This window comes from Haliotis cracherodii, unplaced genomic scaffold, assembly GCF_022045235.1.
Source record: "Haliotis cracherodii isolate W230 unplaced genomic scaffold, xgHalCrac1.p SCAF_4, whole genome shotgun sequence".
Lineage (NCBI taxonomy): Eukaryota > Metazoa > Mollusca > Gastropoda > Lepetellida > Haliotidae > Haliotis > Haliotis cracherodii.
Genome location: NW_027266297.1, coordinates 44,454,062 through 44,471,947, shown reverse-complemented (window position 1 = coordinate 44,471,947; position 17,886 = coordinate 44,454,062). Strand labels below are relative to the sequence as shown.

At 36.9% G+C, this 17,886-nt stretch overlaps 1 protein-coding gene across 4 annotated transcripts in view; it reads left to right on the top strand.

Annotated features, from left to right (window-relative positions):
* The window catches only part of LOC139480106 (caspase activity and apoptosis inhibitor 1-like), a 228,642-nt gene that overhangs the window by 124,689 nt on the left and 86,067 nt on the right, over nt 1–17,886 (top strand). For all 4 annotated transcript variants that reach the window (XM_071263132.1, XM_071263129.1, XM_071263130.1 and 1 more), the window contains one exon: nt 13,644–13,728. In XM_071263132.1, coding sequence (XP_071119233.1) covers nt 13,644–13,728 — 85 coding nt within the window. The remainder of the gene's footprint in view (nt 1–13,643; nt 13,729–17,886) is intronic.

Genomic DNA, 17,886 nt, shown 5'->3' with positions numbered 1-17,886 from the left:
CGGCTTTACAGTGCATCAATCACATTTTATTTCAGTTAAGCTGATTGAATGGCCAATAGCTTTAGTATACCTCAAGGCTAGAACACAGAGCTGTCAGTGATGCAAACGTTGGTCCAATCTATCATTGGCCTCAATTTAAATAAGTCACAATCAAAAGTTGTATTGGAGTGCTTCAGGGTGTCGTGTCCAGTTGACAATGTATTAATTCATCATAATAATTCAGTTCTAATCTGTCAAAATGGAAACTTGCTTCAAAGTGCCGCGGGATCAAATATCCATTTTTGCATTAATTTCTTTCTTCTTTTATCCATAATGAATGTGTGTTTGAAATTGGTTGAAACAAAATGGCCTGGGGTGGGCCACCAATCACGATTTCTGCGGCCGTACTCAACTGCTAGCTTTGGAGATGATACTTGTGAAATTACAAACAAAATTGAATTGCATCATGTGCTTTTTAAAAAATGTCCGAAATTGTAAAATGCCATTAAATTTTGTTAGAAGTTTTTGTCAGAGAAGCAAAGGATTTAGATTCAAGCCTTTTCTTTTTGAAGTTTAATTGAACTTGAATGAAGCAGTGAACTAAACACTCAAAAGTGTGAAAAAAGTTTGGTTAAACTTTGTTTATGGAAATAGTTTGGATGAAATGGATGTTGGATATTGGATTGTAGGAAAGTTAACATTCTCAAGTGGAGACCTGTAAAGGGCATCTGTGGAGAGGAAGATTTCTCTGTGTCGCTGCATAATCACACAAAGTAGAAAAAAGATGGCTCCACACACTAAGGAAAATAGCTTGACACCATTTGATAAAGGAGACAAATGGAGTCCAACAATAGTTGTTGGCTTCACACAGCAGGGAAATAAGTGTCCTTTTATGATGACAGAGATTACTATGTTCACACAATGGGGGATCACACCTGTAAGAAAACAAATAGGTGAATCCGATGAATGAATACCTGGTTCAACACATATGGATTATATTATGTGACTTCCATCAACTATACTGAGGGTATACAATTTTATTATATAATATAAAGGGCCACACGTTCAATGCAAATATTGGCCTTTACAAAACCAATATGGTTGGCACTACCATATACTGAAGGACTACCTCCGTGGTCATGGGAATAAAACATCTGCCTGGAAAGCAGGTCAGTGGTTCACTCCCTGGCCACATCATACCAAAAGATGTTACTTGTTATTTCCCAGCCTGGCACTCCACATTAAAGAGATACTGGTCAGCGGGTATACCGTGTCTGAGTGGGGTGTCGGACTAGTACAAGCAGACACACACAGGCACATGCTCACACAGACACACAGACAGATGATATCTGTATCAATAGGTATCTCAGAAGACATGATCTAAGGATAAACGTTTAATAACCTATATTGTTTACAAGCAACAACAATATGGTGTCTGGCGACACCTTTTAACCTGTGTTGTGTGCAAGCAAGTCGCCACTGGCTGCTCTGCATACCATATTAGTTTGTTGGTTTCATTATCATGCATAATAGGACCATCATGACTGTCTCGCAAAGGTGAGCTGCCCATGCCTAATGGTTCTGTTTTGCATAAGTCACTGATTTCTTGGAGTAATTGGCCACTGTTAAATGCAGACCAAATCTTGACTTAGCTGTTATTGGTATCTGAAGTCAACTGATGGTGAAAGTAAGACCATCATATTGAAAAATATGGAGACTTCAGCAGACTGGGAGTAGTTTGGCTCTGCACTTGTGATTGTGAAGAAGGGTGCATAACACTGCTGAGATTGCCAAGCTAATAATAATAGTTGGAGAATGTTGACTGTGTTTTCACTCTTTTGAGGTGTTCAATAATGTTTGACACCCTTTGAAAGTTTAGATTTTTCAAATATTATGATTATATTTATTGACAAATTGCTACCTTTTAAAACCTATCTCTGTGTTCCTTGAAAGCAGTAATTTTCCAAAAAAGTATAGGCTGGGTTTTGAAATCAATTTTGGTTTAAAGGGTTTAAAGTAATTGTGTCCAAAATAGATAAATCAACATGATATATGTGAATGGAAGCTGAATATTTCACAATCTTGTCAATTTCCCAGGTATTTGTATTATACTTGACCTCTTTTTGCCTAAATGCTTGAAGCCACATATCCTTTGACCTCACTTGTCAAGTTTAGAGACAAATTAAATTGGGAGAGTGATTTCAACATTTACCTTTTCATATATCAATATACTTAATGTTGGTCTTGATTCCAATATTGTTTTGCGATTCAGCTCTATTGCACTTAAAGGATATGAACCGATTTGATTTATGATATCTGGTGTTGACTTAGGTTGGGACGTGGAGCTTGAACAAACTCTTCACTGTGTTGGAGTCAGATTTGGGGTAGTATTTTGAATTTGTTAGTTTAACATGAAGTGAACTGACAGATGTGTAGCAGTGCTGGTTGGGAGTAGGGGTAGGGTTAGTTATATGTAGGGGGAGATTCAGGCTGACTGTAGGAGTTTGTTCAATGTAATATGTCATTTTCTTTACCTTTTTTAGACTGTTTTAGTTTTCGAGGTTGTAATTTCTAAATGGCAATTTCCTACAAATGGCATTAGTAATTTAGCAGTTTCTAAAAATTAGATGCAGTAATATTACCTAGCATATGTTGTTAATGGTTCTAATGTTCTAATTTGTTTCCAAATGGTTTTAGATTACAATTCTTTTTGCCATAATAAATCCAGTTATAGGATTCTTTACAAGCATAGTTCACAGACAATGAGTCCCAAGTTATTGGACAGCAATTTTGCAACCACAGCTATGATACAGAAATTGTCCACCTTGAGGAAGTCATGTGTTATTGAAAATAATTCTTTCACCAAACTGCCCCAAATCAAGCTGCAAGAAGGGCCACACTTTGTAATGTTTGATTTTAAGCTCTTTTCAGTTCAAGTTAAGCCATGCATAATTTCCAACAATCTTTTATATTCAATATGTGACCCCTGTTTCACATCTGACTCAAATTGCTGTTTTTGACAAAGGAAATCAAAAAGATAATTTTATTCCGATGGACATTGCTTTGGACAATAGGCCCATCTGGGGAGACAAGCAAACTATATTAATGAGCAAATAACACCGAATTTAATCCTTGGTTCCATAATTTTCTGAAAGCATCTTGGGTGATACAGCGTTCCAACAGTGTCCAATGCTGAAGGCTATCTTGTCCATATCTGGTCAAAATGTAGAATTAGGACAGAGGATAAATTTACATAAATCAATGCTGGTTCATTACCGAGTGTCGTTTATATCGTTGAGCCAGTGGGTATCCCGTCATCAATTGTTGAAATGCTAACTGGAGTTAATGCATTTACACAAATACGTAGTAGCCTTACCGCATTGTATTCGATGGCAATAAAATGTAATTGGTAAATCAGAGTACAGGAGATTATATTTGGTTTTTTTTCTCAATGCTAGATGTTTTTATCTGAGCAGTAATAGCTGGGATCTTTTCATTTTTGCAGCCTTATTTAGATTCATTGAAAATCAATGTTGGTAGGAATGTTAATTTATGTGTGAGTTGCTGAATGTCAAATATGTTAATTACAATTGAAATGATTGATCATTAATAAAAATAGCCATGGAACTCTGGCAAAGAAGTAAGTGTAATTCATCATACATTTTGCACAAGAATTAGGTTAATAACATGTAATAAAAAAAATCAAGGAGGAGGGAGGTGCTCGGAAGGTCATCATTTTCTAAATTTTGAAATAACTGCAGGAACAATGAATAAAAAGACAAAGTCAATTTCATGGTGATTTTCGCCATCTTATAATCATCTTAACATAAAGTGACCACTGACCTTCAGGTGACCTGTGTAACGAGACAGGCTTTGATCATTAGATTTGACAAACTGGACAAGATCTGCTTTGTTAAAATGTTAAAGCAGGTCATTACGAGCAAGCTTATGTTAGCTTGCTGGATGGCCTAATGAGCCAGCCAGACAGATCAGGCTTGTAGACTTACCATACAACCAGCAATTTATTAAAGAGTTAAAGTAATCGTAATCTTTGCAGGTATTTGTCAGGTGACAGGCCAAAGAGAATGAGTAATTACTGTATTAATGTTGCAAATATCAATACATCAAATGGATTTTTTTAATTTAAGCAGCTTACACTGATGCAGGATGTATGCAACATTGGAAAAAGATTTCGCTATATATCATGTGTCAGTTTAAATAGATTATATACCTGCACATGGGATTTTATTATCAGAGTATTCATAGATTTTTCTAGGTAGGGGTTTTGTTTGCTTTGGAACCAAGTATTTGTGTGTTTTTCATACAAATTGATTTTTTCTGCAGCAGCTGCACGATATACTGTATTGTGAAGCGTGTTAATCTGATGATAAGTAATGTATGTGTATGTGCAGCATGTATTTATTTTTCAGGTTGGGAAATCATGGGACAAGTCTGATGTGATAGTGAAAAGAATATTCCATGAAAGGATGAATTGAAAAAGAATATTCAAGAATAAAAATGTTAAATGGTGGAAGTTATGAGAACTGTCCTGAGTTGCCGTGTGGTGTGATTACTTTCCAAATGTGTTTTCTTTAAATCTTGCAAATTAATTTCATCAATGTGAATTTTCAAGTGAAATCTTGCAGAAAATGATTCATTTACTATTTAATTGGAACATGAAAGACGTAATGAGAAGAAAGAATTCAGTGTAATTATAACAACAGAGGATGCAAATGAATTTTAACTCATGGAAAGTATTAAGAATTGTCAGTAGAATGAAAGAAATATCAAAAATAAATGAAGCACGCACGAAAGAAGTTAAATCTGTAATTCATTTTCTGTGAAATCATTTGGTTGATTTTAATCATTGATACGAAGAAAAGAAAAATGTCATTTTCCCCACGCAGTATGAAAAAACACTAGGGGTTGTCCATCCCTTATCAAAGGGAGATAACTAGGTATGGAGCTCCTGAGAAGAAGCAAGGCAGCCAGACCCAGTAAATAAAAACATGGAGACATTTTATCGCCAGTGGAACATGGAACACATTCGAGATCGAACAGCTTTATGGTTTTATTTTTTGCCAGCCTCATCACAAGAAGATAGTCTCGAAATTGCTTTATTTGGGTGATATTTCTGCCTAAGAAGTGTATCATTTTCAGTTTTCCAATAACAAGACTGGCCTCCATACAGTGAGCAGTTTATGTGGTCAGTTACTGGCAGACAGGTTCCTGGGCAGGGCTTTGAACACGCTGAAAAAATTGATTGTCCTGACTATTAAGTTGGTCATATTTGGAGCCTGGAGTTAATATCTAGTAGGCTTCATTTAATTCAATTTCTTGGTTTACCGATTTTATTATGGAAATTGGTGATGTAGTTCCTGTAGAGAGAGGAATTACATTGGAGAGTGGAATATCGCAATCCTGAAGAGGTCAAATGATAGTCTGATATCTACTGGGGAAAAAAAGAAAATACTAAAAAACAGGTTTTTATTACATCAGCTTGAATACAGCTTGTAAGGTTTACTGCTCCCAGTCGCAATCACTTGAAAAAAATAATTAAAAATACACACAGGAAGAACTATAATTGTTGTCTGTATCAAAATGGAAGCTATCAAAATTTCAGTCCTGAATACATGTCTGTTGCAGTTGTTCCCCTTTGAATTCCACTTTGCATGTGATGAAAGGGAGAAAATGGATTATATTCTTTCATTTTGCTTATAAGTAAAGATGAACATGACTTATGATTAACATGAACTAGAGGTGAGGTGAAATGAGGTTTAATGTGGTGTCCAATATTATTGAACTTACATAGCAATGTGTGTGTGTGTGTGTGTGTGTGTGTGTGTGTGTGTGTGTGTGTGTGAGAGAGAGAGAGAGTGAGAGAGTGAATACTGCACTCACACACAGTATACAGCCTGTGAGCCGACCACTTCTTGGTTTAGCCCTTCAGTGCCAGCCAGGTAACAACAAGTACCATATTTTACAGTCTTTTGGCATGATGCACCTGGGGATCAAACCCCGGACCTTCCGCTCTCCAGGTGGACGCTCTTCAACCAAACCATGGAGGCGGCATAGCATGAACTAGAGCCTCTATCAGAATGTATGACTCTGTTAATCAAGAGTATATGAATTTGTCAGCACTATGCTCAGTAAAAATATACTCTTATTAAATGGCTTATATGGGGTGTATTTTTTAAGTAATATATTTTGTTCTTATTTTGTTGTGATAACTGCAGAGTTGGAGAGCATCAAGGTTATAGGGTGGTGTTACGTGTGAGGGGTCACAGCTTCGCCAAACACATCAGGATAGGATGAGATGAAGGATTTGAAATCAAATGATTATCATTTAATGTTCATATGTTTGAAATGTTCATATTATTATCATGATAAGAAATTACTGTGGCAGCTTGGGGATGATCTATACAATAGTACTAAGAATGGGTGGTCCAAACATTACATATAATCAGTTCAGCAACATTGTTTTTAGTCCCCCATGGAACAATAACCATTATGGACTTCCACCCCATGAAAAACATGGCTGGTCCTGACGTATCTTATGTGTTGTTATAAATATTTCAGCAGCATTTGATATTGTATGCAAGTTGTAACTGTAAAGGAATGCCTTATTGAACTGAAAGCCAACAATACCTCTCCGCATAATTGGAAAGTTGTGTACTACTAATCCTTATAATCAAATAATAATAAATTCAAATAATATTGAAGCAACCAGATGCTGTATTATGGATCGGCTACACAGTGGAGGCCAAGCACATTTTGCGCTCTCACTGAATCAAGCAAACAGTCAGGAAAATATGATACCTACAAGCAAGAAAAATGAGAAAAATATGTGTAGAAAATCTTCGCATTCCATGAGTGGGTCTACAAGCATAACAATTAACCCTGCATGAAGTATAGTACTGTGAGCACATATGCCTTGTGCTGGTGCCAACTTCACCCATATAGATTTAGTAGTTTTCACAGTACTACAACATGGGAAATGTTTTTAACACTAGACTTGGGCCCAGTCACTAAAGGGTTAGGTTGAAGCTGTCAGGGTTTTGTTTATTTGTACATGGAGGCTTGGTTTTTTGTGAGGGTAAGAAAATAAGCTGATGTTATATTTTACATAGAGTATTGGTTACACTCGTGACCTTTCAAGATGTCGATTGTTAGAAGGGTGGAGGTTGCTCAAAATTGCTTTCAGGGGGGAAATTTTTTCTTTGACCACAGATTTATCTGATCACAGTATAGCTGCATGTGGCAAAATGGATCCTGAAATCTATAAACAGAAGCTTACTTAACAGTGCTCAAGCACAAATATAGTTCGTTTGTATATGGTCGTAATGATCTAAGAAAGAAATATTAGTAACTTTTTCAGGATTTTCTTTTTTGATAAGAATGGCAAATCAAATCTTTATCCACTTCCAAGTTTTATATGTTCAATATGTTTTATGTGAGATTAAGTAATCTGTGGTTTTATTCTTTTCTTTGCATTAACTCTTAATGTTCAAGTCTCATTCTTATTTATATTTTGCAAGAATATGCAGGAAGTAGAGGTATAAATAACGTTTATGTCAGTACCTTGAAGTTAATGGTAACCTTTCTCCATTTACACATAAAATATCAAGGGTTTTAGTGATTTAATCATTTGAATCTATCCAAACAAGAGTGCTCCCATTTTCTGAACAGTTTTGACCATAAAAAAATGTTAAAAGTTGCCTCCCTTTGCTGTTAAGAGCACATCATGGCATTGTCATTAAAAAACAGCCCTTTGAAGTTCTCCTGACCTTTTTAGGTTCTAAGTGTAAATTTAAATCTTAACTTTATCAGCTCTGGAACTATTCAACATTAGTTGATTTTGAGCATATAATGTCAATTATGCTTCAAGCCCTAGACTGTAATTATATCTGAAAGCAAAGGAAAATTGGATAATTTCCCCTAGGGTGTCACATTAAAAACATAATGGATGTTATTTTAAAAATACGCTGTACCATGCATCATAGTAGGAGAGTGAAGCTAATGTTGTGGCATTGGAACTAATGCTGTCTACAAAGTGTACAAATCTCCTGGGAACACTTGCAAGTGACCAAAATTAGAAGATTAAACATGTGTTGAGAAAAAGTCTGGAGGGAATGTTTTTCAGTGGAGCTAATGTCAGTATATGGAAACCGAATATCATTTTGCATTATTCAAACTTTTATCTGGTCTGTGTAGTGCAACAGATCCCCAAAGCATTGAGGAATAGTAAGAAAATGTTGAATGTCAGTCCTGTGGCAGCTGTGCCCTTGACCAACCATGGCTTGGGAATTTCATGCTTTCATCTATTGGACTCCAGTATTTGAAGATCATGAATAGGCATTCATACTGTTTCAGAGCAGATCACTACATCTCAGTGGAACCATGTGTGAATGTGAAATGTAAAGGAAGAGATTTGTCAATTTTGTTTTCAGTGTGTTGGAATTTTGTTGACAAACCTTGAAACTAAGGTCTGATTAACAATACCTCCATTAAAGTATGTACACTATAATTACTTTGCCGTATGGTTACTTGAGATAGGTCGACATAGTAATATTCATGAGGTAGGAAAACAGTCTGATTGTCAACAGAACCTAGCTGTAAAAGACTTTAAAATATAGTTGTTTTTCTGAAGTGAATGAGTTCAGAACAGTTATATACTCTGCAAAAAAACAAACGCAAAAGTGATTTTAGATGTAGATTTTTCATATCATACAAATAATCAACAGATGGTAATCGATTGTTTACAAATTTACACGCATCATTCTCATTGACCCAGGTTCAATATGGTACACATAGAACAGTACAATTTCAAGATGAAGGTCATCTGTGCTCAATATCTTGTGTGGCCACCAGTACAGACCAAAACTGGCTGGCATTGTGACTAGCATCAGATCCTAGATCATCCACTCTGCCTGCAGAGCTTGTGCCAAGTGTCCGAGGCTCTGTGCTTGTTGCTGACGTGCTCACAGTCGTTGATCCAGCTAGTGCATCCCATAAATGTTCAAATGGGTGTAAATCTGGAGACCTGGAAGGCCATGCAGGACCTGTATGTTGTGATTCATGAAAAAGGTTGTAGTCAGTTTTGCCGTGTAAAGTCGGGCTTTGTCTTGGAAAATGACGTTCACTTGTGAATTATGGGAAGGATTGTGGCCGCAGGGCGAAGCATAAAACATAATTCAACACTAAACCAAACTTCTCTCCATTGCACTTGTGGCCACTTACTCTATGACCTTCACATCATTGACGTTGCAGCTGGCGATGCTGGACTGACAAAATGACCTGTAACTGGTCATCTAGGGTGAATACCTTCAGGGCAGTAACGGTTCCTCACTGTCTGGGATGATATGGTACTGGTGTTGCCGTAGTTGTAAAGGTGGATGTGGTGGTTCTTTCATGTAAGTGACGTAGCTGTATGAATCTGTCCTGTGCTCTTGCAGTGATACATGGTCGACCGGATCTGGGAAAGTCACATTTTGTCCCCTGTGTCTGATAAAGGTTTCCTCAGTCTTGTAATGGTGCTTGGTGCTACACGGAAAAACCTAGCTACGGCTGAAGATGATTTGACTGTATGCAGTTGGACGATGGCGTTGTTGCATTGGGATTCCGTCAGTTGTGGCATGTTTTCGCTGTTCACATTCTGTAAGATTGTGATAGCATGCAAATGAAAAGAGAGCATTTTTATGGTCCAACAAGTGACGTGCATGCCATTTTGGTGTGTTTTGGTTCCAGGCTCTCACATGGCATTTTTTTTCTCTCTGGCTTTTCACCAAATTTCTGCAGTACCTAATTATTTCCCACACAAACCAATGACAAATGCATTTAAGGATTGACTGTGTATTTTGTTTGGTTCATTGAGGTTTTGAATTGAAAAAACAAAGCGCAAACCGTATGAATTCTTACAAAAGTTTCCACATCGGTTTTTAGATTCATACCTCAATGGACCGAAAAAAATACAGTCAATGCTTATAACATGTTTTATATACAATAGTTAAACTAAAAACAGTTGTATATATCAAAGTAGACAAAAAAGATGACATTGATAAGCATTCCAGGTGTAGGAATACATGCTGTGGCGTGACATGAATCAGGTGATTGTTTAATTTATGCACATAACTTGACATGTCTTCAAAGTCAGTAGCCAATCAACAGAGAGTAGGATCAAAACAATGTTCATAAGACCTGTCAATGAAGGCAAGAGGTGAGAAGAAGTGCAACAGTCATACAGTAACGAACCAGAACAAATATGTCCAGAAGAAGGCGGCTGTTTCAAACGACATGGTCAGTTACCGACAGATTCAAACATTAGTTCCCTGAGAACAGGAAGACACAGTTGGAAAAATGCTAGTTAGAAATGAAACCCTAAGACATGAAAGTTGTGGAACCGAGGCAAGTGGGAAAAAACAAGCGAGAGAGCCTGCTCGTTTGCTGTTCCATTCCTTCTCCTCCTTTGGTTTCAAAGGGTTGTTTGGACAATGAATATACATGAATTTCGCTAAATGTCCTGTGCATGACGATGCTCTTGAGCAGAAAAGGAATTCCTTCGACTGTAATGTTGGGATTCCTCGACATTATGTAGTAACAAAAGTAGTCCGCCTCGGTGGGCGTGGCTTAATTTTTTACATTCATTGGGAAATGAATGCAATAACACACGACCAATTTGGCTAATCAGAATGCAAGAATTTCAATGATCACAACAAAAATTTAATTATTATGGTATTAATTTTGTATGGATATCGGCAACACTCAGATATTTACGATTTACTACTTCTGCGTTTCTTTTTTTGCAGAGTAAATGTTTGTAAATAATCGCAACATCTAAGGATATTGCAAAAACATTTCCCACATCAAGTTACTTTTGATAGTTCTGAACTATTTGTCAATTCCTTGTCCATGTTTTAGAACTAATTTTGTAAACAGCTATAAGTGTCTCCATTTTTATGTAGCTATGAATTCTGTCCAACCTTCAATAGAACAATACAGTTTGATAACAGTCAGTGTCAGCATGGACATATCAGTTGAAACTGAATGTAATATATGCTTGGCCAGCAATCTTTTGAGGAGATGACCTTTTGAACCTTATGAAGAACAGCTGTTCATGTTTCCCTACTAATTGAAATGCCAAATCTAAAGTTCACTGTACTGAAAAGCTATATTCTTTATCAATGATCATATTTGCTCCTAGGGGGTTCTAGGACCAAGTACCCAGTGCCCTATGCTTGTTGTTAGAAGTGACTAAAATGAAGAATGAGGATCCATGCTTATTGTAAGAAGTGACTAAAATGAAGATGATGGACCCATGCTTGTTGCAAGAAGTGACAATAATGAAGATCATGGACCCATGCTTGTTGTAAGAAGTGACAAAAATGAAGATCATGGACCCATGCTTGTTGTAAGAAGTGACAATAATGAAGATGATGGACCCATGCTTGTAAGAAGTGACAAAAAAAGAAGATCATAGACCCATGCTTGTAAGAAGCATATAAAAAGTAGATTATAGACCCATGCTTGTTGGAAATGACAAAAATAAAAATCAAGGACCCATGCTTGTTGTGAAAAGAGTCTAAAATGAAGATCATGGACCCATGCTTGTAAGAAGCATATGAAATGAAGATCATAGACCCATGCTTGTAAGAAGTGACAAAAATGAAGATCATAGACCCATGCTTTTAAGAAGCATATAAAAAGTAGATTTAGACCCATGCTTGTTGGAAGTGACAAAAATGAAGATCATGGACTGATGCTTGTTGTGAAAAGAGTCTAAAATGAAGATCATGGACCCATGCTTGTAAGAAGAATATAAAATGAGGATCATGGACCCATTCTTGTTGTGAAAAGAGTCTAAAATGAAGATCATGGACCCATGCTTGTTGTAAGAAGTGACAAAAATGAAGATCATGGACCCATGCTTGTTGTGAAAAGAGTCTAAAATGAAGATCATGGACCCATGCTTGTAAGAAGCATATAAAATGAAGATCATGGACCCATGCTTGTTGTGTAAAGAGTCTAAAATGAAGATCATGGACCCATGCTTGTAAGGAGTGACAAAAACAAAGATCATGGACCCATGCTTGTAAGAAGCGTATAAATGAAGATCATGGACCCATGCTTGTTGTGAAAAGAGTCCAAAATAAAGATCAGGGACCCATGCTTGTTGGGAGCGACTAAAATAAAGATCATGGACCCATGCTTGTAAGAAGTGTCTAAAATGAAGATCATAGACCCATGCTTGTTGGAAGTGACTAGAATAAAGATCATGGACCCGTGCTTGTTGGAAGTGACTAAAATAAAGATCATGGACCCATGCTTGTGAGAAGTGTCTAAAATGAAGATCATGGACCCATGCTTGTTGGAAGTGACTAAATTAAAGATCATGGACCCATGCTTGTAAGAAGTGTCTAAAATGAAGATAATGGACAAATGCTTGTAAGAAGCATATAAAATGAAGATCATGGACCCATGCTTGTAAGAAGTGACAAAGATGAAGATCATGCACCCATGCCTGTAAGAAGCATATAAAATAAAGATCATGGACCCATGCTTGTAAGAAGTGACAAAGATGAAGATCATGGACCCATGCCTGTAAGAAGCATATAAAGTAAAGATCATGGACCCATGCTTGTTGTAAGAAGTGACAAAGATGAAGATCATGGACCCATGCTTGTAAGAAGTGTCTAAAATGAAGATCACTGACCCCATGATTATTATAAGAAATGACAAGAATGAAGACCATAGACCCTACAGCTGAATTATGAGTAATTACCAAATAGAAGAATCCCATATCCTCAGTCACATCTTTGTTTATGCATATGATCCAGATTACAAAAGTCAAACTCAAATTTAAAGAGCTATCCTTCCTTCTATTATCCCCCGCCACGAAGTGGAAGGGGGATATAGGAATGGGTGCCACCCTTCTGTCCTTCCGTCTGTCACATTTCGTTTCCGAGCAGATCTTGAAAACCGTACCATATTTCTTCATCAAACATGGCACATAATGTCATCTCGCAGTAGTGAATACATTTCCTTTCTTGTTGGTAAGTTCTGCATTGCTTGTGTGTAGGTTCTTCCAAAAGTGTCATGAACACTGTTGATGCATTCACTGAATAACTTCATGCAGAAACACAACTCATTACAAATACAACAATGTAACTGATCTTAAACCTACTCAACTGTATAAACACTGCCTCCTATCGTGTATATATTCTTGTCAACCCTACTCTGTACTTCACTTGCTTGATAACGGTGTTAGAACCTACACCAAAACCATCGCTTCTAATTGTAATAAAGAAGTTGTTCGTCCATATGTCTCATCCTTACTCATTACAAATACAGTTACATATTCTATCATAAACTGCAGATGGCAAAACAACACCAGTAATACTTTTTTAGTGCTGCAATTAGGCCATTTACAAAAAAGGCCCAGTGAACATAGTTCACAGGAGCTTTTGCATTGCACACAACCAGACATGTCATATTGGCGGGGGGGGGATATGAGTACATCATGCTTGTTCAGTATGTTATTGGGACTGACAAGCTGGAATATAACTGAAATACTGTCCATAGCAGTGTCAAACACAACTCATGCATTAACTCTGACAGTGAACTGTATTCTTTTATACCAGTGTGTAAGAATGAAATTCTGATTTCAGGAGCTGCCACTGGATGTCCTCAAACAGAGATGTCTGGAGCACATGGAAGTGATGTCCAGGAAACGCATCAGACGGATTCTGCATGGTAAGTTGCTCACACCTCCTTCCTTACCTAGGAGAATTCCAACTTATGAAGAGGTTTTTGTCTCAAAAATAGATTGCCTAAAGGTGAATGAAAATATCTAAGAAGAGTGAATGCCCTTTTTGATATAGCTGTATAGAAGATTTCAGCCATATAACTGAATCTTCCAATATGTGATTGGATCTGAACCAGGCAACCCAATGACTGTAACCACCTTGTTCATTGGCTGAAGTGCACCAACTTGCAATGGCTGCATGCTTCATGATGGTCTTCCTAGTTGCTCAGTCATCCAAGTACAATCCATGCTCAACCACATCATCGTCTTAAGTCACTGACTACAAATAGAAGAAATGAGCTACTACGTCTAGCTCTGTACACTCAAGAGGTACATGTCAGACATGAACCAGATGTGACTTTATATTCTTTAACTCACCAGTCATCTTTTGTTCTTTGTGGACTCCAATACGGAACTGTTATTGTTGCACAGTAGCCATATATCTTGATATCAGATGCTTCTTCTTGAAGCTGCTATACATCTTCTTTTTGATGTCAGTGGGTAAACTTAATTATACAGCAAGTATGATTTATGTTCATGAGTCTGCCTCTTGTCCTTCACATATCCTCTGTTTAGGTTTAAAATCCTTTCAAGCATAAAACATGTGTCAGAGGGTGAAAATAAATCTTGTGCAATGATGTCGATTCTGTTTGAGCCTATATATCCCTTGCACACACAAAAGTAAATTACGTTTACAAAGGCTTCAGTACCTTTACGGTCATGATTAAACATTTGTGAAAACTGTAGACTTTACTTGCCCACTATGTTGCAAAAAGAACATTATTTCTTAACTGTTTTTCTTTACCGTATTTTCTTGAGTATAGTGCGCACCCATGTATAATGCGCACCCCCCTCTAGCGCGTTCAATATTTTGGAAAAAAAGAAATTTGAATATTATGCGCAGAAAAAATTTACACCGTACCCTTTCAGCGAAGTCCGGCAAACGAACGGGTGCTGAGAAACTTCGTCAGTGCAAATTCGAAATTTGAGATAAAAAATCACCAGACATGTTTATTTACCGTTTAAATAGTATTTATTGTTCTGCTAGGCATTGTTTTATATCTAGGGATTAAGATTACCTTGTGTATTTTCTCGTAAACTAAGCCGGAAACAGCAATCAGCTGTACACACGTTTTCTTGGAATCGACCGGTGATTCGGTCAAGACACACCCAATGATATAACGTTATAGGATTTTTAATGCAAAGATCGGCAACAATTGTATCTGAAACTATTTTATTTATCAGGAATAATATATTCCATTATTTTCTTAATTACATGCAGCCTTTACTAAACATATTTAAAATAATAATAACCCTAAGCGAAGCAGCTGATCGCAATTCCCGGGTATTATTTTTACATGGAACATGTCTGACCAGTCACCGTCAAGGCTCACGCGCACGTGAGCACGTGAGCGCGAGAATTTCATGTTGACATAGAATCGTCAAACAAAAACAAATATGACTTTTAACGAGTCAAAGTATGTCATTTATGATATATGTATCCATTCTCTGTCAACTAAAGTTCGTTTCAAGGCGTCAATAGCGGTATTCTGACCGTGGTTGCTGTTAATAACGGTGAGTTGTGCGATCTTCCGATCGCTTCACACATGATTTCGCCGAAATTAATAAAAACAATATTATAAGGAATTTTGAATAAAATTAATGAAGTAAGTTACAAACATAAGTCCAGAAATACAAAGAACACTTTTTATAGACAGACAGTGTAATTACATAATTATTTTGCGTACTTCAGTATGGATTTGTTGACATGGTATTTCCGGTGTTTCGTGCTCACGGTAATGTCTTTCCATGGGAGGAAAAAACATCCAAATTCATAATTCGTGTATAATGCGCACCCCCTTCTACACAGCTGCGTTTTTTGGAAAAAAAGTGCGCACTATACTCAAGAAAATACGGTACTTATAACAGCAGAATCTCTGCACTGTTTCAACAAAATTGTAAGACAAGTTAAAATTACAAAATTGTTTGATCCTACAAAGGCATATACGGACAATGCAGGTATTTTAGGTCATGCATTGAATTAAGTCAATGTTTGTCATTGTATAACAACACAATATGAATTATTATGTTAATGAGTGCTAATTAATAGGGCCATAATGATACAATGATAGATTATCATGTTGCTGATATATTGCAATTGGTATGGACTTATGACAATACAAACAACAACTCCATAACTCTGAGACTCAAACACAGATAGTCATAGAGCTGAGATCATTTTGTGCATGTGGGACTGTTCCACAAACTGATATCAGTGATATGACTATAATAAGCCAGTGTATGAGAGTTACGATCATCCAAACTCGAAGATCACCTTGGTGGGTTGGGACCACGGGTTGGCTACCCCAATGTGCACCATATGTCCAGGCTTGATGTTCCCCACTGTGATATTGCAGGAATAATGATACAAATGACATTGAAACTACACCCACTCACTTAAACCAGCAAAAAGGCGATTGACGGGATCGGAGGTCAGACTCGGTGACTTAGTTGATGCATGTCATCGTATCCCAATTGTGTTGATCGATGCTCATGGTGCCAATCACTGGATTGTCAAGTCCAGACTCGATTATTTACAGACTGCCGTCATATAGCTGGAATATTGCTGAGTGTGGCATTAAACAACAAACAAACATCAGCCTCAATTATTACATGTTGATATTATACCATTTGATAGATATATATCATATTGTGATGATGTCATCATGATAGGTAATACATCATGACCTTGTTTTACGATAAGAACCATATCACACCTCCAGGAACCATTAGATATCTCTACTAATTAAGGATTGTCAACCTGTAATGTGTTTCTGACTGTTGTAATCTTCGGTAAGCACTGTCGTATCTATGACAGTTTATGCCTTTAGGTTAATGAAACTTTGAAACAGGGCCCGATTTAAGTCATCTATCAACATGATATAATAGACAGTACAGTAAGTATAAAATGATTTACAGTTGTGCCAGTGTCTTAAAAGGACTTTTTCAGTTGTGTGTCATGGAAAAAAAGAATTAACTTTTGCTTTATTGCATTGATGTCCATTCTAGCCTGGGAGTCTGGTGAAAAGAGGGAGACGTTGTTTGATGTCTGAGGATGTATGCATCAAAGATGAATAGAGGAGAAAAGAAGAATTTGAAAATGTTTAACCAGCCAATGGTGTATTGATTTAAAGCCAAACTGGTCAGACTGCTGACCTCAATGTATGTATGTCATTAAAACTTGCTTGAAAGAAAGGGCAAGAGTGTTTGAACTATGAGGGAAACAGAATGGCTTCGAATGCATCTGTTAAAATCAATGCGGAATATGTCAGCATTATTTTGTCCTGACCATTTTGAGTTGACCATGTTGAACAAGTAGGACCTGAGTCATGATTGATTTCTTTTAAAAAAATATTTGATATTGAAGTGACATGTAATTATCGTTGGTCATGTATAGCTGACCAAATGTGTGTTGGTACAGTATGATGAGAGGTGAAGTATCAGTATAAGGTTTTCTTGTGCATCGTTCAGTATCCTTGTCATGAAAGAGTTTAAGGCAAGTCACATTCACAATTCTTTGTGGAATAATATAAAGGTGATGTAATATCTTGAAATATATGTATGCTGTCTTAATTTTATGTGTGTATATCAAGTATTTTTTAGATTCATGTTCAATCATACAAGGTTCAAAGATCTCTTCATGTATATACATTGAGAGATACATGGATAGAGAGATAAAAGGGGTGATTGATATATTCTGAGCCACACATAGAGAGACTTTACCTAAAGCCATTAAATCTTTTCTTTCAACGTAGTCAATCCCCTTCCACTTTTGCCAATTATGTTAAATGGATTTTATAACAGTGCCCTAGAAGTCATTCTCTATGCTGTCCAAGAAGTTGCTATGACGTCATCATTTGAGTCAAGTTTTGTTCTGGCTAAAGCTTTCATCATGTTTGGGAACAGATGGAAGTGTGACAAAGTCATATCAGAAAAACATGGTGAAGGCCAAGAAGGTGTTCAAAGCCACAATCATGTATTGTGGCCATGGCAGTGACTGATTTGTGCACTGGCACATTGTTCTTATGGAAGAGCACACCTTTCTC